The sequence below is a fragment of the Cydia amplana genome, chromosome 10 (genome assembly GCF_948474715.1).
Source record: "Cydia amplana chromosome 10, ilCydAmpl1.1, whole genome shotgun sequence".
NCBI classification, from domain to species: domain Eukaryota; kingdom Metazoa; phylum Arthropoda; class Insecta; order Lepidoptera; family Tortricidae; genus Cydia; species Cydia amplana.
The window spans coordinates 8522781-8548233 of record NC_086078.1 but is presented as its reverse complement, the minus strand read 5'-3'; the positions used below and the strand labels follow the sequence as shown (position 1 = coordinate 8548233).

The following is a 25453-nucleotide window of genomic DNA, read 5'->3' as shown; positions in this document are numbered from 1 at the left end:
TCACCTCATTAGCAATTTTGATTTGTCAAAATAAAGATATTTTCATAACAAGTCTGCTGTTATATGATTCCTCGGTAAGTCTACAGGAGGCAGTCCAAGCATATTCCCTTTCACGTAATTGGGGAAATAAAAAAGGAAATTTGTTTAGAAGATTTTGTTACATATACATTTTTATAACTTCTATATGTTATTATATGACTAAATTAAACATATGTAATTAGCTGCCTGATGTAATTTTTTTTTTAAAGTTGTGTCCCGCCGAGTTTGTTGCTGGTCCCATATTGGGATACCCTCCTCCAATTGAGGGGGGACTTAAATGTTCTCGGGGCAGAGGTGTAGGGTTGGAGCCGGTCTACCTAGCTTTATTTGACGTTCATAAGCGCATTGTAATTAGGCCTACTTGAATAATCTATCTTTTATCTTTATCTTATCATTGCAATTCCAATTTGAATGACAAGTAGGATGCTGCCGCAGCGGTTGATTCTGGTTATCACCCGAATGTTGAATTATCATGCTCTTGAATGGCTATCATGGTCTCATAGGATAGGATACACCCAATTTGTTAATTGCTAGTGCCGGAACTCATTACATTAGCATGCTCTACTGTCATACCCATACTTAAAACATCATTAGTTTAATTGTTTTTACTTATTCTCATGTGAATCAAGATACCTACGAAAAACTTTTGCATACAACTAATGTGTAACTTGAATTTGCCCTCTGAGTTGAATGAAACTGCAGTCGCTTTTGCAAAAAATAAAACGGCTGTCGCTTTTGCTTTTTGGTAGCCGCTACTTTGGGTTTTGTTTCACTACATATTACGCCATCATAATAGTTATTTTCGATACAAGTGCGAAAAATAGGAAATTCGAAATGAGTGGCGATAAATTAAAACACGACCGAAGGGAGTGTTTTAAATCGACACGAGTTGCGAATTACCTATTCGCACGAGTATCGAACAACGTTTTACAGTACATATGGCACTTTAAAGTTTCGACATACGCACGAAAAGTGCTATTTTACGCACTAGTGCGGAAAAGTAGCCCCATATGTACTGTAAAATAACTTAAGTCGCTGACAATCAGGCAAGCCGATGGGAGTCAAGTCCTACGGATGCTTCGCCACTGCTGCCTGGTGTCTACGCCATTTTTAGGGTTCCGTACCCAAAGGGTAAAAACGGGACCCTATTACTAAGACTCCGCTGTCCGTCCGTCCGTCCGTCCGTCCGTCCGTCTGTCACCAGGCTGTATCTCACGAACCGTGATAGCTAGACAGTTGAAATTTTCACAGATGATGTATTTCTATTGCTGCTATAACAACAAATACTAAAAACAGAATAAAATAAAGATTTAAGTGGGGCTCCCATACAACAAACGTGATTTTTCACCGAAGTTAAGCAACGTCGGGCGGGGTCAGTACTTGGTGACCGTTGTTTTTTTGCTTGTTTTGCTCTATTTTTTGTTGATGGTGCGGAACCCTTCGTGCGCGAGTCCGACTCGCACTTGGCCGGTTTTTTAAAAAATAGGGAACCGAGGATCCTTATCGATTATCCTTTTACGATAAAACTGCTACGCTATAACATCGGGAGGCGGAAATCGTAAACTGAATGCTCAATGCCATGATTATATATGGAAAAACTATAATTTCTCAGCTAGTCGCTAAATTAAAGTATTTCAGAAACCCTTTGGAGCCTCTGCTACCTATCAATATTTTTAAATTGGTCATAAACATACCATGTCAATGTCGATTCAATACAGTAGGTGAGTGTGTGACCCGATTCTATTACCCAAATAACTTGCAATTTCTTTTGTTCCATGTAAAGTAAGATCTAAAGAAAGTGCTCTTTGATCATACATTCATTACATTAGGTTTATTAAATCCTACCCCTACATGAATGCCTAATATACACATAAGCCTAAATTCATGCTCATTTTAAGGATAACGCCATATCTACCTAGGTACTACAAAAGTAGTACCAACGACTCATCGTTTTGGGTTATTCTTAGTATTCACCAATCCCAGTTCGGCTGGTTCCTTAAGTGGTTACAGAAAGCCAGAGACCGGGCAGGGGCACTCCACTACCTGGTCGATTTCGCGTTTGGACGCCAAAAATGTTTAGTGTAACCATGTTTTTATTCAAACACGGCAAATTTTTTTGCTATAGGTATACGTCTTCTTATATTCTGTCTCATAAATTTTTCAACCCCCTTGGCCACACTAAGGGCTGATTTAGATTTTAGACGGCGCGCGAACTCGCATATGTTTTTGAGTTACATTGCGGACCATTGAGGTTACATCGGCCGACCGATCAAACGACGCAGCGCAATGTAATCAAACTCGTATACGAGTTCTCACCCCGTCTAAATGAGCCCTAACGCTTCAATTATCGCGTCTAGTTGACCTCACCCCATTGTTCACGAGCTCGCAGTTCATCAAATTGATTCGCGCAGATCTAAACGCGTCGCGACTCACTATCATTGAGCGGGAAGCGTACAGCACAATCAACTGGCCCTACATTACCAACACATACCGAGCTATCAAATGAGACCGGTATAACTTTGATCTGTCACAACTAGAGATAAAAATAGCGAAAGATTCATGTTGTTTCTTTCGAAACTTTATATCTTTCCTATAAAATACATGTAACGTTCGAAAAAAACAAAACTGACGTTTGTCTGACAAATACAATCATACACGTATAATACTTGTTTTATACTGTGTATTTTACATGTTTATTTAATAATGACTTGATTAAATAATAACCCCATGACCCCGTGATAAGGCAAGACATACAAAGATACTGTATTTTATTGAAAAATACAGGGGCCTTTATTTATAGATAAGATAAGATACATGTATCTTTCATGTAATTTTCATCGCTAGTTGCGATTGTGACTCACAACTGCGTAATCGAGAGTAGGTAGGTAGATATATACTGGAGCGCTTCAGTCAAACGTTCGCCATCGCTCGGCAAGCATTTATAGTCCTGGACATTCCATTAGGCTGTCAACTAGATGCATGCGCGTAAAACATGATTAATAAAATTGTTGGCCATTGTTATTTGATAGTCATTTTCGCCGCTCTTTTGATATACTTAAGCTATTACACATTTAGTGATACTCTTTTCTAAATTGAAGTACATACATGGTTTGGCTTTGCGGTTTAATCTAGAGAAGCAGTAATCCCCAGCAGCCTCCCAAGTCCAAGCTGTTATATGTATAACTATATTACCGATTTTAATTCAAGAACTGATATACCGAAACATAAAAAGCGGCCAAGTGCGAGTCGGACTCGCCCATGAAGGGTTCCGTATTTAGGCGATTTAAGACGTATAAAAAAAAACTACTTACTAGATCTCGTTCAAACCAATTTTCGGTGGAAGTTTACATGGTAATGTACATCATATATTTTTTTTAGTTTTATCATTCTCTTATTTTAGAAGTTACAGGGGGGGGGGGGACACACATTTTACCACTTTGGAAGTGTCTCTCGCGCAAACTATTCAGTTTTGAAAAAAATGATATTAGAAACCTCAATATCATTTTTGAAGACCTATCCCTACCCCACACGTATGGGTTTGATGAAAAAAAAATTTTTGCATTTCAGTTCGAAGTATGGGGAACCCCAAAAATTTATTGTTTTTTTTTTTCTATTTTTGTGTGAAAATCTTAATGCGGTTCACAGAATACATCTACTTACCAAGTTTCAACAGTATAGTTCTTATAGTTTCGGAGAAAAGTGGCTGTGACATACGGACGGACAGACAGACGGACAGACGGACAGACGGACAGACAGACAGACAGACAGACATGACGAATCTATAAGGGTTCCGTTTTTTGCCATTTGGCTACGGAACCCTAAAACGCATTGGGATCTAAATTCGTTGTAGGTCATACAAAACAAACTATGAAGGGTGCCAGTAATTGTTCGATACCATATTAAAACTAATGGCTCAAAATGTTCATGATCACATTAATAACAAGTGTCATTGGCAATGGCCATGCCTCTAAACTTTCACAAGGCTACTGCGGAACCTCCGTCGAGGACAACATGTTGAAGTGTACGAGGTATAATCGGTACAGAAAACTGTAACCTATTGTCACTCAACAAAGACCACTAAAGGTGGACTTCGCAGCCGTTGGGCTTGAATTATTAAACTGTAATCGATAGTTGCGTGCTACCTATGCCATCGACCAAATGGGAAGGTTATTAAAATCAAGGCCATGGAAGTTCTGAAGTTCCATTGAATGACTGTTCAAGTGTTCAGTTCCGCGATCAAGTATTTTTTGAATACCTAATGTTCCTTTACTTCTGTATGTTGTATGTATGGAACAAGTGTGGCTATTGAGCAAATTTCATGGTTGTTTTCTAGAAATACAAAGAGTGTGGTTAACCTTTTCGACGCTATGTCAAACACAAAAGCTGTCTCTCAGACGCCACGTCATCGAAGTGTCAAAACTGAAATTGAACTTTATGCATATGCACCTAGGTCTGTGTTGCTCTGTGGTCTATGACCGATTTATACGTCTTTGGCGTTGGACCTGCGGTGCGTATATATCGGTCATTGGCGTCCAAAAGGTTAAGGGTTGGAGACACTTACTGTTGGACTCCTATCGAGCCGTTCATATAACTGTGATGTACGTGTACCTGAAATGTACGTGATGCCTGAAAATAAAACTTTATTTATTATTTATTTATTTATTTATTTATTTATTTATTTATTTTATTATAACTAAATTTCCACTGGCTTGCACAATTTGAGAGAATTTAACATCTTATCGTACAAGTTTCAGAAATAAGCATAGAATAGGTACCCTTTGACTGGTCTTGGTCAAGTTATAATTAAATCCGTATTATATCAAAAGATCCACTATCGCTGTTCTTTAGTAAACATCTGATAAAGTTAAAATTTGGTGGGTGGGCGGGGGTAAACCAGTAATTTTGTTTGCGGCAGGTAAGAGCCATTGAGATAATCAGCTCTTCGAAAATATTGATTGTGAAACGTGTTGATTTTGACCGCAAGAGCTCGTAATTCTGAGTGGAAAGAACATGAAAAGTTTGGGCACGGCTACAAATAGAACCCGACCACAACTTATTGATCTTTCTGATTCAATGTCAAAACTTTGATGTATGAACTTGCCCACGTATCGGAAGGCATCGGGCAAGTTTGCGGAAGCAATATTAAATTATTCCACATTTCTACATATTTCTTTTTTCTGTCTACATATTTTTTGGTAGTGAAGTTAGTAAAAACTACACTGCACTTTCACAATGGACGTTGGACGTTCTGTGTGACTGACTTGAAAGAAACTTTTATGAAATAGGTATACAGTGGATCAGGGCATCAGTGTTTGCACTCATTATTATCTAAACAAACAGAGACTCTTAAAGTGCTTTACCCATATAGCTAAAAGGTAAATAACTCATCACACCTGTTGCTTACAGTTTTATTTATTTTTATCATATTTATAAACATGCATGTTATGCATCCGTTTAGATAGGTCACGTTTTGAACATGACACTGGCACGTGGCGAGAAGGTTTAATAGATCATACATAATGTTACTTTAATGGTATTGGCATTGACTCACTCGAATGAATAAGTTGTTTCTATCGACAAACACATAAAGTTCATCCTTTATGACAAAACTGATTTGTTTAATCTCCTTGTTACTTTTGATGAATATTATCTTTTATATTTATTACGTGTCTTTTCATTTGAGTTGGCTTATCAACTGCTAGATTAGGACTATTATTTCTTGTTCTTACCTTCATCTCGTTGGGTGGGTGACGTCAAATAGTGGGTTACATAAATGTATTAGACATTTTATTAGACGTCGGTCCCAACCGGCACAACCTCGATTAAAAATGGTAGGTATGCTATATTTACCTACACTCTTATTGAAGGCACGACCCATCTTGTTTGAAATTGAGAACTCAATTCGTTATTTCAGGAATTTAACCGAATGTAGCCAGTTCGTAGCCTTTAGCAGGTCTGGTAGTTTTTTTGTTTACATTCTTCTAAATACATCAAAGAGGACTATAATTAATTATATACCTATGCGATTCCACTTCGTTATTATACATTAATCCCTGTGCATTACACGAGTGCCAGGCTTAGCTGATAGGGCACAGGTGTTATCTGCTGCAATATAAATGTATAGTAAATTGCAGAAATTAGCAGCGCGTGTCTGTCTATATGAATCAACTTATTAGCGTCACTCGTTGCCATGGTTACGGTTAGTTGTCCAGGGAAAGGACAATTCTCAAAACCCTAATTTACCAAACATCAATTTTTGTGGTAGTTTTAAGCAATTTCCATAATCGGCCATCTACTACGCATGTTAATAGAACGTGATACAACATTTCTCCTAAAAACGGTGCCATTCAATAATAACACAAAAAAGTTGATCCGCCCAGCTTGGCTAACCAGTGTCACTTCCATAAGAATAAGAACCTAATTGGACAGTAGTGACCAGCGAATTCGCTCGGATCGTTTTGACCCTATATTTTGGTTCGCCTATGCTTTATGCAGTCGGTACGAGTAAGCGGTTGGAATGGCAGTCCCTGAACGTGACACATTGACGTAATGCGTATAAAGCTGGAAGAAAAGCTGAAACGCAAGCTTATATTTTTATTTACTTACATAATCAGTTGCAGAGTTATATAACCCCCTGCTTATAAAATGCATACATACATACATTAATACGTTTTATCCTTTGATGCAGACTTGCTCAAGTTACGTTACGTGCCCATTTTCCGGTGGCAAAAGGTATGACGTGTTCGTATACAGAATGGCCCAAAAATTATTTGTCAATATTGCAATTTCTTAATAATGAGTTTATGATAAAGCCAAAGGAGAACAATTTGAAGATAATATGCTTTGTTTCAGTTAAATGATTGTGGGCGTTTTTTTTTGTTGTCCCCTACACCTTTTTTTCAAATTTAGGATTTTTTATGTGATTTCTACTCAGAATCACGAGCTCTTTGTGTCCTAATCGGAGAAAAAAAGTGACCTAAGGTTTTTATTTCCATTACGTCACCATTTTTCATAGACTTTGTATGGCGGTCGCGGAATGGAAAGATCGAAAAATGTATGGAAATTTTGGGACACTTTTTTACTCCTATTAGGATAGAAAGAGCTCGTGATTCTGAGTAGAAATAACATAAAAAATCCCAAATTTGAAAAAAAAAAGTGTAGGGGACAACAAAAAAAACGCCCTTGTAGATCAACAGAAGGAGGAGGTTCTATGTTCAATTATTTCTATTTTATAACTGGCGAACGTGCTCGTGGTTTTTAAGTTTTTGGCGTGTATGAAAAGGCTCAATGTGAACCTGCATTCCGCTAATTACAAGAATATTAATAGACAAGTAATAAAAGTAAATGGCACATTTTATTTCAATGGCAAATCGAATAATTGGTTCTTTGATAAGATTATGCGATCTGTGTTGATGTTCGATTACGATAAGCAATATAAGTATATCGAATAAGTTCGTACATATCTTTATCACTGCTAATTGTCTTTCCAGCGAGTGCTTGTGTTGTGCAGTGTTCTAGTTCTAATATATTTGTGATTAAAAAGAATGGTGAGCTAATAATTTAAAATATATACGTATTATTTACATTTTAAGTATTTTAGTTTCAACTAAACTTATACCTATCGCTTCGGTGACATAATTTACACTCAGTAACCTTGCAGAAAGCTGAGAGTTTGTTTCAGTTATTAAATCTCTAGAGTTAGATAGGGCAATAAATAACTGGGATTCGATATGGTGTACCAAAATCATATATGTATGGGTACTATGGGTAATATGTATGTAATATAACATTTATGTATTTTAGTTAAAATACTTTTCCAAATTATTTGTAATTTATTACATTAATAGGTTTCTGATTAGCTTGCGATCCACTAGCCGCACTATAGTATTTTATGTAACCGTTGTTTAAGAGAGGTCAAATAAGGCGAGTGGCGTGAGTAACAATTTGAGGCGAAGCCGAAAATTGATCATAAAGCCGCCACGAGTATTTTTTGACTCGGTTAAACAACGTTGCATACAATACTTTTTCTACGACCAAGCACTTAGTTTGAAATAAAATTGTAAATATAACAAATATTTTTCATGTCATGTAGTGGACTTCTACCTAACGGGATCTACCTAAAAGAATGAATGAAATGAATAAAATCATGTCTATAGTTCACTTATTTGTCAGAGATGACGTTTAAAATAAAGTTGGCAACACTGTATTTCATACAATATTTTTTAAGTGGTCATTACACGAAGTATCGAAAAAGTGCCATAAAGATACTGCGTGTATGCACAAATGCTTTTTTGGGAAATAGACTAAAGACTTGTCTTGACAACTATAAGGTAGAGTTTTAAAGATGTGTGCACGATACTTTAAACGACAAATAAAAGTATGGGAAAAGAAAAAAGTGAATTTCGAAACACATGAAATTATTTAACGATCCAATCACATCTGATATTCGTCACAGCTATTATAATACTATTTCGATATACAGATTTTCGCTTTCGCTTTGCTACCGATAATGGGTTTCTTTCTATTATTACTGCTACTTCATTCTGTCAAATAATGCCCTTTTGTTTTTGTCTGGTACTTTTTTATTCCGAAATGTCTCTTGTTTCGAGGGCTTCATTTCGTGGTATTTAATAAACATTCGACATTGTAAGTCTATAATTCTATATTACCTTAATCAAATCTACAACGAAATGTTCCGTTTCGAAGTGTTAGGAAAAAGTGAACGCTAATTTTACAGTAATAAATGACCTAACAATCACAAGCTCTCAAGAGTGTCTGACTAGTCGTAATTTTATAGGAGCCGTAAACATATTCACGAGTAATTTTTATGGACTTCAGTACCTATACTATATACACTTAACTATTAATAACCGCATAGCCAAACTAAAACCTATATAAACGTCGCTACGGCCATTCAGGCCTGAAATCTAATATCTCGCGCAGTTTGCGACAGCGCGGCGCTAATCAATTAGAGGCAATCGACATCACGTGCGGAGCGCCACAATGGAGCACGTTATCCATACTGCACCGTCTGAAAGGGAAAGGTTTTGACACACTCGAAACGTGTCACATATAGAACTCGCATGAAATTAGACTTATATCAACCGGGATATGATCCGTGACACTCACCCACTATCTTCAGTTACCCGTGAACAAGATACATATAACTGCGTCGAAATATCGGGAGCTCGAAAACAATACAAAAGGTAATCACTGTTCATATCCCGGTCGATATAAGTCTAGTGAAACTAACCGTGAATCATTCAAACTGTCACATGAAATTGCAATAAAAATGTCCTCCGTCAGTCTAAAGCCCGTGGACAGTGCTCGGTTGCTCACAGCCCAGACACAACCTGAAAAAGGTTTTGACGTAGTTGCTACGCGTCTACACGCGCCAGGTATGTCGCCAATACAACGCAAGTAACGCAACGTCACAACTGCCCAGACTTATTAAACTAACAGCCTGAAAGGGAAAGGCTTTGACGTCGTCGATACGCGTCACATGTAGAATCCTCACAAAAATGTTTCAGTAATGATCGTTTTCAGCACATATATGCAGTGTCCAAAACACAGACAACTGTACCCTTACCCTAAGCATCTCGCTCGTATTGACATATTCGAGATGTATAGAAAGAAAATTAAGGTAAACGTTAGCGTATATGTCAGTGTTGACACTGTCAATGACTCGTGGTACGGGTACAGGCTTGCACAAGCCCCTAGAGTAAGCGTGTTCTCAGCTGAAATGCGAACACATTTGGATTCAAAGAAACGTCTTCTACTGCACATGTGACCTAGTTTTTCTAGTTGGATTATTCTGAAAGGTTTGACGTTTTCCGTGCGTGTCGCACACGTGACGCATCTATATCAAAAGGTCAATAGTACTAGTACAACTATGCCTCCTGCCTAGTAATACCACTAAACAGGCAATCGGTTTCAATATTTTCTCGATAAAAACTTCACAACGAGGTTTTTATAATGGTGATTTTTTTTTCAAAAAAAAGGTTATAATGTAATGATGTAATTTACAGATTCATAGTCTTAATAAATTAGGGCATGAAGCTGAATCCGATACTATTCTAGAAATTTGGTCATTGTGATTATTCCCTTTGGTGCTTTACCGGCGATTTATCCTGTTTTTGACAGGCATTAACTACCTAGTTTTACCTTAGTAAAGTTCGATAACTACCTAATGGAATGTTATAAATGTTGAACATTATTTGTTATTCCAATGCTAATACCGTATCAAGAATTGGTGTTAAAAGTTCATTAGACTTCGTTGCTTTGTTTTCCATTAGTACCTACTTTTCGTATCGATTTCGTGCTTCTGTTTCTATTTAACTTAAATTTAGGTTAACTCGCCTAATAAACAATGATTCTTAACCTGGTTAAGAACTTACGAATCAATTGAGTGAAAAACTTCAATAGATTTAGTGAAACGCTGTGTATTCACCATCATTAATTTGAGTGTACGTCGCTTTAGCACCGTGACACACGGCACCACGGCTTGACTATGCATCTATTCTCCAATAACAATAATCATTATCAAAAGTGATTAGTGTGTTTTTCTACTCCCGTACTTTTTTTTTGGCGTTTAAAGGGTCGTGCACACACCTTTAAACCCCTATCTTATAGTTGTCTAGACAAGCCTTTAGTCTATTCCTCAAAAAAGTATTTGTGCATACACGCAGTATCTTTTTGGCACTTTTACGATACTTCGTGTAATCACCACTTAAAAAATATTGTATGAAATACATTGTTGTCAACTTAATTTTAATTGTCATCTTTGACAGATGAGTGAACCATAGACATGTTTTTTTTATTTCATTCATTCTTTTCCCGCCCGTACCCTCCATTCTTTGCTACTTCTTGAATGAAAAATATTTGTTTTTACAATTTTATTTCAAAGTAAGTGCTTGGTCGTAGAAAAAGTATTGTATGCAACGTTGTTTAACTGAGTCAAAAAATACTCGTGGCGTCTTTATTGTTTATATCTTGGACTAGGAATAATTAATTTAGATTCTTGGACTAGGAATAAATAAAAAAAAAACACTTGTAGGTATGTCATGTTCTTAGAGCTCTGCAAATAAATATGTCTTGTGAGATATTTTTTCGCGCTTCGTTGTAAGTACATTGTGTCCTGTATGTCGAGGAAACTAGAAGGATAACTTAACCAGAAGTGACCTTAGGTATGTCATGATGTCAATAAATAACTAACGTGCGAAAAATACAATATTGCTGTACTATGTACATGCAATGCGGAATCTTGCGATTCCCGACGATTCAGAGTTATTTACTTAAAGTACTTGCAGTGCCGCAGTCTCGGCGGTTATGTAAACCACAAACACTTTGGAGGTCAGTTTCTGCTACGCATTTTAAAATTTCCGCCTTATATAGAATGCGGGAAGGGTATATGATTACTTATTTACCATGAGTACCTTTACTGTGCATAGTCATTACACATCACATTAACGTCAGTTTACTATAAAAGGCTCGATTTATAAATAATGTACTTTGCCTTAATTTCTACTAAGCATCATTATAATGTACAGTCGACGTCAAAGAGAAATTTACAGCCAAAGTAACAAAAAAATGTTTACACGACCTAAATGCTATGACAATAAAGTCGTGTAAATAATTTTTTGTAACGTTAGTCGTAAAGATCTCTTTGACGTCGACTGTACCTACTGTTTATATAGATACACGTGTAAAAATCCCTCTATATAAATACAATATATACAGGTATATACTGTTTGATTTACTTAGACAACTGCAAATCTAAGACAGTTCAAACGATTTTTAATGCATTAAATATTAGTTACTAAGCTAACGTTTATTGCATTATTTACATTTTATTGAAGAATTTATTCCGGATTGACATCCATACATTACGCAGGATAGAAAACACGAGTTGAATTAATTTTTACATATTCCAATATGATTTTCAACACATTTAACACATTTATACTAAGCACACTAAGGAAGATAAATATTGTAATTATTACGAGCTATCGAACAGGAAGCGGTGCATAGACGATAGATATCTTGAACGGTCGATTTACAAAGTTAATTGACGTTTGTCTTAGCATAGACGATAAATAGTTGGAAATATCGACTGCTATTGTATTAATATGCAAACGTTTATCTGTTCCCGACAAAGAACAACTGGAAACTTCTGGAACGAGAACATGTAGGTTATCGATTAACAACGATAACAGTGGCCTGGTACTACATCCGGAGTTCTATATGATCCTTGCATAATTGAAAGCCTCTATTGAAGTGTGGGGCAATCGTTTCGACGCTCCTTTGTTTCCGGATTGAGAATATTTTATTCCCTGCTAAGTGAAATGTGCTGTGAAATGGGCGACTGTCAGGCCAATTCGAACGTACACTGACATCAGAATGATGTCATTTAGTTATTGTGCATTTTGCTCTTATTTCGTACATGTATCTGTTGGCGCGAGCGAGACAAGTTACGTCAGTAAAGGAAGAAATAACGTCATACTTGTGTCGAATCAAGTATCCTCCTTTTATACTAGTTTAAGCTAATTTTAAAAGTTTTGAAACCTACACAAAACAAGGACTTGCTTTAGTCGCTTTTGTAATGTAACCTATATTTTTGTAATATAATTGTTATAATGCAGTTTATAAGCAACCTGATGTTATACGAGTAGGTTTATATTATCATTTCGTAGTTCTGGATTATTTTTAGAATACAGTACATATGTCACGGCCAAACGGAACCATTGTTATTAAACACCAACCACAAAAACGCTAATACGTGAAGGCTGCGACATTGACAGTGACCGTGAGTCCAGGTACGGCGGCCTCGGAACTCGCTGTACCTAATACCAAAGAGAATAGATAGTATAGAGGGGTCCTGTCATAGTCAATTTTGTAGTTACAGTAAATTTACTGCCATCTATCGACACACGATTAAAACTCAAAATGAAAATGTATAAAACTATTAAAAAAATGTATAGTATGGATAAATGATTTTATTATTTTTATATCATTTCGACCGTTCGTGTAAAGAACATGTCTTTCACTGATACCTATGTGTTAAAATTGTTAAATATGAAACGGTGTCGTCAACGCCATCTAGCCGAGCAAAGGCCAAAGGTGTGTGTCTATCCGAGAATGACTTTCTTGATTTCCGAGGCACGGTTCTTCCTTTATTCATCTTAAGATTTACATATGTCTTTGCTAATACACTAGCACTTTGTCGCAGGAACACGCCATGAGCTTCTGCAATGGGTATGGCGCTCCATAATATCACAAGATACTAATGGGTTTAGCAACTTTTTTGCTGTTACAGTGCTAAATATTTAGAATAACATGAATATACAGCATGATGAAAAATTGGAAATGGAAGGGAAACAGGGAATTTAACTGTGATACCGGCGTTTCTTTGTAAACAAATAGAGGATTAAAACCTCTTACTTATGTTTAATACATGAAATTGATTAAGTAGATTTATTTATACCATAGCGTGTCCATCTCATTAAAGGCACATCCTTGCGGGAGTTGCGGGTGATGAATGTTTATTATTTATTTAACTATAACACCACTGCAGTTCTTTTTAAACAAAATTCATTTATTTAATCGCTAAATTATTATTCTTTATCCACTACTAAATTAGTGGAATAATAAAATCTATAGCCGGTGTAACTTTATTTGACGTTCATAAGCGCATTGTAATATGCCTACTTGAATACTAAACTATCTTAAGTATATTTTTAAGTAAATAGGTACTACAGTACTTAGTTGAGTTTTTATTTTATTTCTAAATGTCGTGAGGATCGTAATTAAATTTAATTGTTGCTAATTCCATTCATAAGTAAACATATTCCGCTGATGTATTATTTCTGATTATTCTGATGTAGTTGTATAGTTATATCTGTACCTACCACGTACTTAATGCGCGTGTTAGATTATTCCTGTGTAAATTAGGTTAATACATAATAGGTCATAACATAACTCGATCACTGTATATATATAGATTATATAGTAAGTGTTATTTTCCGCAAACAAACGCGAGGGATTGGGTACCTCTGGTCCACGAGCCAGGCGCAAATTTCGTCAGTCATCGCCTCCCGGGTGAAAACTCGTATACTGGTTAACGGCCATATATGATGAACCCTCGTGGACGTCAGCTGCCGCTACGTTGGTGGGTTGAGGAATGGCAGCCACCGAAACACGTAAAAAAAAAATTTTTTTTCAGTCATCGCCTCCCGTTTGATACTTAGTCAGATGAAAGTTTAGGTGCTATTGTTAATAAAAACAATCGTCAGCCGGTTGTATCGCGGTGGAATCACCGTCAGCTGTACACATGAACATGTAAAAAAAAAATTTTTTTTCAGTCATCGCCTCCCGCTTGATACTTTGTCAGATGATAGTTTAGGTGCTATTGTTAATAAAACAAATCGTCAGCCGGTTGTATCGCGGTGGAATCACCGTCAGCTGGTCACATGAACATGTAAAAAAAAATTTTTTTTTCAGTCATCGCCTCCCGCTTGATATTTTGTCAGATGATAGTTTAGGTGCTATTGTTAATAAAACAAATCGTCAGCCGGTTGTATCGCGGTGGAATCACCGTCAGCTGGTCACATGAACATGTAAAAAAAAAATATTTTTTCAGTCATCGCCTCCCGCTTGATACTTTGTCAGATGATAGTTTAGGTGATATTGTTAATAAAAAAAATCGTCAGCCGGTTGTATCGCGGTGGAATCACCGTCAGCTGGTCACATGAATTTATAAAACAAATAAATAAATACAATCTAAAATTTAAAATAATTGGTTTCAGTCATCGCCTCCCGTTTGATACTTTGCCAGATGATAGTTTAGGTGCTATTATTAATAAAAAGAATCGTCAGCCGGTTGTATCGCGGTGGAATCACCGTCAGCTGGTCACATGAACATGTAAAAAAAATTTTTTTTTTCAGTCATCGCCTCCCGCTTGATACTTTGTCAGATGATAGTTTAGGTGCTATTGTTAATAAAACAAATCGTCAGCCGGTTGTATCGCGGTGGAATCACCGTCAGCTGGTCACATGAACATGTAAAAAAAAAATATTTTTTCAGTCATCGCCTCCCGCTTGATACTTTGTCAGATGATAGTTTAGGTGCTATTATTAATAAAAAGAATCGTCAGCCGGTTGTATCGCGGTGGAATCACCGTCAGCTGGTCACATGAACATGTAAAAAAATATATTTTTTCAGTCATCGCCTCCCGCTTGATACTTTGTCGGATGATAGATTAGGTGATATTGTTAATAAAAGAGATCGTCAGCCGGTTGTATCGCGGTGGAATCACCGTCAGCTGGTCACATGAACATTTTTTTTACATGTTCATGTGACCAGCTGACGGTGATTCCACCGCGATACAACCGGCTGACGATTATTTTTATTAACAATAGCACCTAAACTATCATCTGACAAAGTATCAAGCGGGAGGCGATGACTGAAAAAAAAAATTTTTTTTACATGTTCATGTGACCAGCTGACGGTGATTCCACCGCGATACAACCGGCTGACGATTTTTTTTATTAACAATAGCACCTAAACTATCATCTGACAAAGTATCAAGCGGGAGGCGATGACTGAAAAAAAAAATTTTTTTTACATGTTCATGTGACCAGCTGACGGTGATTCCACCGCGATACAACCGGCTGACGATGTTTTTTATTAACAATAGCACCTAAACTATCATCTGACAAAGTATCAAGCGGGAGGCGATGACTGAAAAAAAATTTTTTTTTTACATGTTCATGTGACCAGCTGACGGTGTTTCCACCGCGATACAACCGGCTGACGATTTTTTTTATTAACAATAGCACCTAAACTATCATCTGGCAAAGTATCAAACGGGAGGCGATGACTGAAAATATTTTTTTTTTTTACGTGTTTCGGTTGCTGCCATTCCTCAACCCACCAACGGAGCGGCAGCTGACGTCCACGAGGATTCATCATACGTAGCCGTTAACCATTATAGGAGTTATCGCCTGGGAGGCGATTGGTCATGGAAACCTGTTCGTGGCTCGCGGTCTACTCGTAAATACGCAGTTTATAGAAAACGCTTGCTATTCGCTCCGTGCAAAGCGGGTGGTTGGGGAAGCCGAAACGATCGCAGCGCTTGATGTGGCCAATAATGACAAGATTGGTAACCGTGTTTCTGTCAATTCCCATACTTCTCAGTTATTTTAGCTTTATAATCATACTTACGATAAAAATGGGTCACGATAGCTATTGTGTGGTAAACTGCAATAATACTGGGGGAAACAGTAATACATAGTATATTTTATATATTTTCAACGCCGAACTAGATATTAGCCTTTTATACCATATAGTACTATTCCAACAGGAGGGGCAAACCAAGGCAGCGGTGGCGTAATGTCATCGCCAAAGATTTAAACGCCTGTGGGTTGGCAGAAACCGATGTCCAGGATAGAGCGAAGTGGAAGGAGAAAAGTAGGAAAGCGGACCCCGTTACAGTACGGGACAAACGCTAGGAGGATGATGATGATGATGAGTACTATTCCAGGCTTAAGAGCCAACAGGAGCTAAGATTTAAATATTTTAGGTAAATATACCCGTCTCGCTAACGGAAGCGGCTCCTAAAACTAGTGCGATAAGGACAAGGCGAAAAATCCTGCGTAAAAATATCAAAAATCGAGGTTTCGTACTCGACTGTTTCCTCCTCCAAAATTTAACCAATCGTAACCAAATTTGGAAATCTAAATGATTATGACATTATCTGTGTCGGACCGTTTTGCTTTTTTGACTAATTGATGTCAGTTTTGAATAGCACGCCTCTCATTGCGGCATAGTCAATTAGGCCATTTTGGCCATTTTTGAAGGGCTCTAGCGCCTAAAAAACAAAAATATCAAAAAAAGCAAAACGGTCAGACACAGATATTGACAATATTAATCTGTGTTGAAAAAATCATTGCTCTAGCTTCAAAACCCACGGAGGAAACAGTCGAGTACGTTTGTATGGAGAAATGACCACTCCTGTTGGCTCTTAACAACGTAATGGCTAAACATTTTATCTAGTCTATGTCAACACAAGAGTTTTTCTTGTATGATAATAAAATAGTATGGCTAATACAGTGTACCAACATTAAGTGATTGTAATATTAGTTATTGAAAGCCCATCAAAAGCACACTTTTGGCATGTAGGGTTATCTGTCATCTGTCACAAGTCACACAAGTGTCACAACAGACATTGTGCCTATTAAGCGGGAGAACATAAATTTTTAACATAAAATGTGTTGATTAAAACCTGTGAAAAAGGTCAAAGTTTTTATAATTGCAAGCATCGTACGTATCCCCAGGAAGAGGATCACTAAGTGAGTCATCAAAACATAGTGAAACATGCGTTTTTTCATTGAAACAACAACGAAGGAAATTGACCGAATAATATAAAATACACAGATAATTCTTACTGTTTTCACTAAAGCAAAAACCAGGTGTATTTAACATTAAATACGAATAGATTCCGCACATTGTTATGTACATTATAGTAAATATTTTTACAGTACATATGGGGCTACTTTTCCGCACTAGTGCGTAAAATAGCACTTTTCGTGCGTATGTCGAAACTTTAAAGTGCCATATGTACTGTAAAACGTTGTTCGATACACGTGCGAATAGGTAATTCGCAACTCGTGTCGATTTAAAACACTCCCTTCGGTCGTGTTTTAATTTATCGCCACTCGTTTCGAATTTCCTCTTTTTCGCACTTGTATCGAAAATAACTATTAAGAAATAATCTTTATTTTGTTGCGCTCGCTATTTGACAGCGCCGACCACGTTGCGAACGCTAGGCGGCGCTGCCATCGTGCACGGTGCCAATATAAAATTGGATAATCACAGGTTTCGTACAAAAAATAGGTCAGCCCTATGTCGCAGAGCCAATTGAGAGGAATTGAAAAGAGGCTAGCAAGGAAAAATAATGAAATGAGTATGACATGGGTACTTTCATATAGGAATATGTTGAGGTACAAGGAATTGGTTCTCATGCTATTAAGCGAAAATTATATTAGTAAATGCTTTTACTAAAATTCAAAGGATATAATACTTAACTGACATAGTTACAACTGATTTATTAAATTGTTTGAACGTTTTAAACGCTAATTAATTCATTTAAGAGATAAAACCGGGGTTATTACCCCGGTTATTATTTATCTATAGATAATATTATCATTTCAACAACTTTATCAACTTTTCTATTAAAAAGTTACAAATTTAAGCAAATCGGCCATGATAAGTAATTGGTCGTCGTCATCAAAAAAGATCGTTATTACTTATTATATTCACTGTTGCAGATTTGGACTCGTACAGCAAGAACTCTAAATATGGCATATCGTTCTGAATTAACATTTTACGACAACATTCGCCAAACATAACGATGGAACAATAAAAACAAGTATAAATAATTACGATTTCCGTGACGCAATGCTCTTTAATTTATGAATCGTTGATTTTGATGGGTGTATTAAAATCAAGCCCACTTCATTGTTATTGACCCGATGAGATCATTTAGTGTTTAGGGATATTTCCGAAGCAAGGTCGCGTCGAAAGAGAAATTGACTGATGGTGTTCGTGCATTTTTCTAGGGGATTAATGTCGTGTTCATTATCTAAATCGTTTGTTTGCTATGTATGTGACGGAACTACGTAATGATATATCACCGTTTGGTTACCTTGATTCCCATTTAATCTCCGTTTGCATATAGAAGACGTGTTTTCTAAAATTAGATTTAAGCACTTATATCTCATTTCACTTGTAATCTGTAATCTACTAATCTTACAATGTCAAATAAAGCCGTAATTAAGATATTTGAATATTTAAGATGTGAATACGACACATAAAATGTTAACTAGCCGTTCTATATAAAGTAGACAAATTAGGTGTGCTTTCATAATTTTAGATTTTCACGGAAAATATTGAAACTGAGAAAATCTTGGTACTCCTTGAATTAACAGAAATGCTCGTTACATAATAGTAAAAACTGTCGGATTGATCGTAGTGACCGGCTTTAGGAAATTAACCTATTAGCTATGATTGAGTTGCAAATTTACGCTATTGTTCGGTTGTTACAGACTGAAAGCGAAACATCATGCGAGGAGGCGGCGCGACTGACGGCAGAGGGGGCCGAAGACGATGATGAGGCCTACGACTACGGGGCCTTACCTCCGCCCCCCGACGGGGGCTACGGCTGGGTCGTGGTCTTCGCCTCCTTCATGTGCAACCTCATAGTCGACGGCATCGCATACACATTTGGAATATTCCTCCCAGAGCTCGTCACGTACTTTGGAGAGGGGAAGGGAACCGTGGCGTGGGTCGGAAGTTTGCTCTCCGGCGTGTACTTGGCTGCCGGTAATTGATTGTTTTCTTAGCTTCTTTTATCCTTAAGCAATTAGGGTGTTACGGCTACATTTAAAGTACCCATCTCTTGCTCCGAAGAAAGGCGCCAGATAAGTGTTTTGGCATTTGCAATTGTTTACGCTTTGTTTCCGTTAACACCGTTGAAATAATAGTTTATTTTCGTCTAATGAGATGTCTTAAGCTGTATGACATTCAACGAATGTGTTTAGTTTTGACGAATGCAATTATATGACAGATTGTTTCGAATAAAATATTTTTAAATCTTCAATTACTTTAATGATTCATTGTGTTTGCTTAACCATGTGACAATGTTCATAAATATAATAATAATCAGGTAACTAATAAATCTTTAAGTTGTTGACGTCGACTACAAGGAAGATTATAGAATTATAATTTTCTACAATGTATGGGAGATGGTTTTCTTTAAATGTACATATAATATGAAAGATTAGTTATTAGATAATTAATTAGTAAAAATATTATCGTAAAAGTAAAAGATACTGTTATTTCGGTTGACAGTGAGACGTTATACCAGACTGACTACCTACAAATATTTTTAAGATTAGTTAAATCAGGCAACACAACAGGTTGTAAAAGTGAAAAAATCTAATATTCTTCCCCGAAGAATAGAAATCTACAATTCCTGTAAGGAAATTTATTTTCCGTTTCACTAAGACCTCTTATTCCAAGTGTTTTCCATTGCAAGAAAAATCGAAAATTCATTACCTTTAAACCAAGCTTTACCTAGCTGAATTTGGAGCACAATTTTCCCCGAAGCTTTCACCAGCCTTGCATTTTAATCCCCTCATGGAATAGGCTATTTCCTGTCAATTGGGTCACGTTTGGTGCAATATTCACATGTCCACTGCTGCACGCATTGATGCAAATGTGCTTTAGATGAGCAAATCCGATGTGTTAGAATGTCATTACATTGTTGCTTTGTATGAGAATACCATAACGATCATTCATAATCATAATGTCGACTTCTTCATTAAAATGTTTAGTAGTAAGTAAAACAAATAAATAAAAAATATTTTTTTTCTCCAATGTACGATGTACCTACATCACCTACATGTGGTTAATGTGGTTTTCTTTTTTACAACACTAAGTATACCTATCAAGATGAATAACTTGATAAAAATGAAGATTAGTATAAAATAAACTCACGTAGGTACTCGAAAACAGAAGTGGGCGTGTTATCTAAAATTATAATTTACACTCAAGAACAATTAAAACCGGTATCTTTCTTTGGAAACTTCACCAATAAAACCAATCACCCTTGATGTAAATACGGCAATATACGCTTTGGCAGGTATTTCTGAAGCATGAAGGCCAGAAGATTCCTATCTAATTATTACTTCTGAAAATGTTACATTAAGCTCTAATCTTAATCTAATCGCCTTAGATAAATGTAGGTACTCTCTCGTTAAGTATGTAATTACCTGCTTAGCAACATATTATCATATTGTTTGAGTCTGGCTTAATTACAATTGCGCAATCACATATTCCCGTTTTCATAATAAGCCGAATAACTTCAATAAGCCGAGTTATCTATGAAATGATGAAGTGTTTAGTACAGCAGCAATATCGTTATCTGATTGTAGCCTGACATAGTAACCTGAACATGCACATGTCTACGCTTTATCTTTAAGTATTGCCTACTTACCTACTATTAGTCTATTTGGGTGATTTTGCTTTCCCACCTTTTTGAACCAATACAAAAATAAAGCTGTCATTCCTATTGCTCGGCGAGGGCGGGATATTTGATCTTTTTTAATCAGTTTAAAAGCCAATTTGAATACGTTTAGAGCCCGTACCATGAGTCATTGACAGTGTCAAAACTGACATGAACGCTTTCGAAAACGTAATTTACTTTTTATACATTTCGCTTGCACTAATATGCGAGTACGAGCGAGATGCATAGAAAGTAAATTACGTTCTCGATGACGTTTATGTCAGTGACAAACTGGTGGCAGTGGTATAGTTGTTTCGCATCTCGAGGCCACGTTATACTGTTTTACCGAAGATTGAGACTCGCCCGCTCTTGGTACACAATGAGTTCTGGGAGATAACGTTGTTTTAAACTATCTACAAATTGGAATTTGCTTATCGAATAATGTTTGCGCCAGATAACTTTCAGTTTATTGACATCTGAGTAAATTAATCTATATTTCTTAAGAAACACGTATTAAGCTTAAGCCCCCCACGTATGAACCGTCTATATGGGTCTTCCATTTAGACGGCTCAAGAACTTGCATGCAGTATTCAATAAATACATTTCTAACTACAGAATACAATGAATTCAGTCGATCGACTAAATACCGCTATTGTAACGAAAATTGCATGTAAGTTATTGAACTGTCTAAATGGGGCTTTATAGCCTTAAGTAAGTAAGGGGGGGCTTAAGTAAGTATGGGGCTTTAAGAAAGTATTTTTTAGTTGCTGAGAACTGTATTTATACTCCACCGTGTAATCATTTCAGTTACATACACTAAATGCAAATGTGATGCAGGGTTGGCAATTAATAGCCTGGCTATACTCACACTCAGTCTCTACTTTTAATTAAGAAAACGAAAGGCTTCCCTATAATTTTATATTTTAGCCCGTCATTCTTTGGAACTTGCGATATTTTTTTCAAGATAAATTTGCGATAAATTAAGACGTCGCATTATTGTAGTTAATACCTAATGCCGCATAAATGCCCTTAGTAGTATAACGCGATTAATATGTAAATACTTATATGCATTATGCATACTTTGCAATCTTATATACCTACTTGACACCTAGAGGCATATTTATATAATTATATTTCAACTCCTTATAAGATATTGTACGGTAAACAAAGCATCATAATCCGCCTAATAAAGTTTTCTTAGTATCGGCAACTTGACATTGCACTGAGGACAAATTTGCTAAACTATCAAATATATCAGATCCCTATAAGAATGAAGTTAGCCTTCGCATGGCACATTGCATAATAGCATAATATTACCATTTAAATTGACACCAACCGTATTAGGAGTATGTAAACGGCCATATTGACCCGTTTCGCATTTCGATGACGTGTGCGTTAATTAGGGCAATCGAGAATTGTGTCGCTTTCATTTATATTCCATCATTGTTGACTTAACTGACTGGAAATAAATTATCTCAATTTTATTTACGTGTCTAATATTTTCATTTTGACAAGTCTTACATGTATAAACGCTTGTGAAACTAAAAGGCAATAAGCACAAAAGCAACTAGCAATACAAAATACAACTCATACATGTGTTAATACAATAAGTCCTTATTTAATTATAACATCGAATAACTTAATATTGCTTGTTTAATCATTAAACTAATATAGGTCATAAATATGTAAAGTGAGGGAATATTCCAAATGTATATTAGCATTTACAATAAACGAGAACAAGGTAAAACTGCGGACTAGAGTCTCGTCTGTGCTTCTTTAACTTATTATCTTATATTATAGTTTGCATATAATAAACTACTTAGGTACATGTTGATAAAATCTAGATTTTATTACTTATGACGCGTACTTACGTCTCGGCAGCCTAGTTGTGTTGATTGAATAATAAAGTTTGTCGTTTCACGGCCATGGCGTGATTTACCATTGATAACGCGCCTTCGTATTGTAGAACCTTTATTCTAATACCGAGAAATCCAACAACAAAAACAAATGGAACTAGACTTGACTCATTTTGTATCAAAAAAATATTGGAGTGGAAATTGTAAACAACCGTGTCCGGTTCATATTAAGTATATATGTATTTATGAATTGACCTTAAATCACTTTGGATTTATTATGTTAGCCACTACCACTTTATTCTTGAAGATTAATGTTCTATTTAGGTATGTACGTCGTTCTAGCTCCGCGTATTAAACTAAAACTAACGCCTATATATTTTGATTCTTTATTTCAACATATACTTAGCTAATAAGAAATAAAAGACAATGGAGTTCATTTCAAGTGGTAGGTTGCTTTAACCAATTATATATGACTTGAGTGGATCAACTTGAAATATATATATATATATATATATGTATAATATGCCTAGGTACAGTCAAGGAATTTAATTTCTGTGCCAATTTAGTATGCTGATGACAATCAAACCAAAACCCGTTAGATGAGATCTCATTATTTTCACTGAACAAGGTGGAGATTGTACTGAAATCAAATTCCTTAATCGCACCTACCTGATAGCTGCTATTCCACAGTCCGTCAGTCCCTAATTTTTTCATTTGTTTCCAGGTCCCATAGTATCAGCGTTATGCAACAAATACGGGTGCCGCGCGGTGTGCGTGGCGGGCTCGCTGGTGGCCGCCTCGGCTTTCGTGCTCTCCACCTTTAGCAAGAACGTCACCGTCATGATGATCACCTACGGCCTGCTTGGAGGTGAGTTTTCCCTGCTACGAAACCTTGTTCGGCGTGAAGTTAGCATAACTTAGCAGGCGGTCAGCAGACACCAAACTTTCACCATCACCTGTGTCTCTAACAAATTATACAGAAGAGATTGTATTTCTCGTTTAATAACAATTGGGCGTGTAGTTGTACTACTTATCCCGTAGGTTTCAATCGTATCGTATGACTACTATTTAAATACTAAATTGCAAAATACCATTCCGGGTCTGAAAGAGAGATCTTTCAGTGTTTAAGTCGATTAATGGTGTTGTCGTTCCTAAAACGCATCAATTTTCATTAATATATTTACGCCTCTAAAGTTTGGGAGTAAATTGACCGTGCCATGCCATAGTCGGCGGACATGAAGCTATGAACTATGAATTTAAAGTTTTCGTATATTTGCCTGCCGAATATTGCAATACCTTATTGTTAGCTTGGGGCAGTCAAAACCATTGTTGCAGACTATCTTTTACCTCAATGTGAAAATTATGATTAATAATCGGTTTCTGAAGCAATATATCTATGAGGTTTGTTACCAAAATATTGTAAATTTACCTCCGGCTCCGCTGGTGTTTTCATAGTGACTCACTTAAGAGCTCTTAATTACCCAGTTCCTAAACATTCAATTAGCAATTCGGGAAACAACTGGCCGGCATCCAGTCGAACTTATGTCATACTCGTCAATCCAATCAACCGTGCACCAGTCCAACTCTAAGAAGAATTAACTGACCTTTTGTAAACCTTATTACAGTGGTGTAAAGTCTACTATTTGTTTACAAATCTCGAGATCGCAATCGCTATCCGATTGTGTGATTAGCCAGCGCTCGGTAATAATGACCATCCACATGACTAATATTACTTCTCGCCCTTCACAACTGTTTGTATACAAGCGAGGTGCCGACTCAACTCTGCCGTATTACCGCTTAGATTTCGTAAACAACTAGATATATTTTCCTCCACGTTTATCGATTTAATATAAAGCTTCTGATGAATTTCGCGCTGGAAAAAGAGGAATTTTATTTACGGCAGAATTATGAAGGCTATCGAAATGAAACTCGCAGGTGCCGAGATCTGTTTGGAAAATCAAGTGAACAATTTTTTTAGTGACGTAGATGAGTGTCGTCACTAGAGTAGGTAAATCATTAATAAACATTGTTTATTGAATGAATCTAGTTTCGATTTACATAATAGTGATTTAATTCGCATCTGTATTATTCTGTATTCAGACAACGGAGGGCTGCTGTGAGATGTTATTTATCTGTCAATATTTTCATAGACAAATATGGCGTCTGGTCATGTGTAAATTAGTCCGTGTAGTGGACCAAATATGTTTAAATTGCACCGATCTCTCGAACAACTTGTATGGAGAATCGATGCAAATTGTATTACGTCACTTATAAGTAACAAGCGCTTATAAAAAATAGCGGCTAGTATTTTACCATGGCTTCAGAAGCGCATTAATACTTTTCTTACTAATTCCAAAACCTTAGGTTGAGAGATTAGATCACAAATGTTTTGTTTTAAGCATGACCTTTGGCATAAAAAGTAGATTCGTTTGCTGATATACCTCCTATAAGAGTATGTCTGTGATTGTGGTTACGGTTTAATAACGTCACGAT

At 36.5% G+C, this 25453-nt stretch overlaps 1 protein-coding gene across 7 annotated transcripts in view; it reads left to right on the top strand.

Annotated features, from left to right (window-relative positions):
- LOC134651323 (monocarboxylate transporter 3) overlaps window positions 1-25453 on the top strand; it is a 54594-nt gene that overhangs the window by 4179 nt on the left and 24962 nt on the right. For all 7 annotated transcript variants that reach the window (XM_063506388.1, XM_063506385.1, XM_063506390.1 and 4 more), the window contains exons 2-3: window positions 19144-19420; window positions 23685-23828. In XM_063506388.1, coding sequence (XP_063362458.1) covers window positions 19144-19420; window positions 23685-23828 — 421 coding nt within the window. The remainder of the gene's footprint in view (window positions 1-19143; window positions 19421-23684; window positions 23829-25453) is intronic.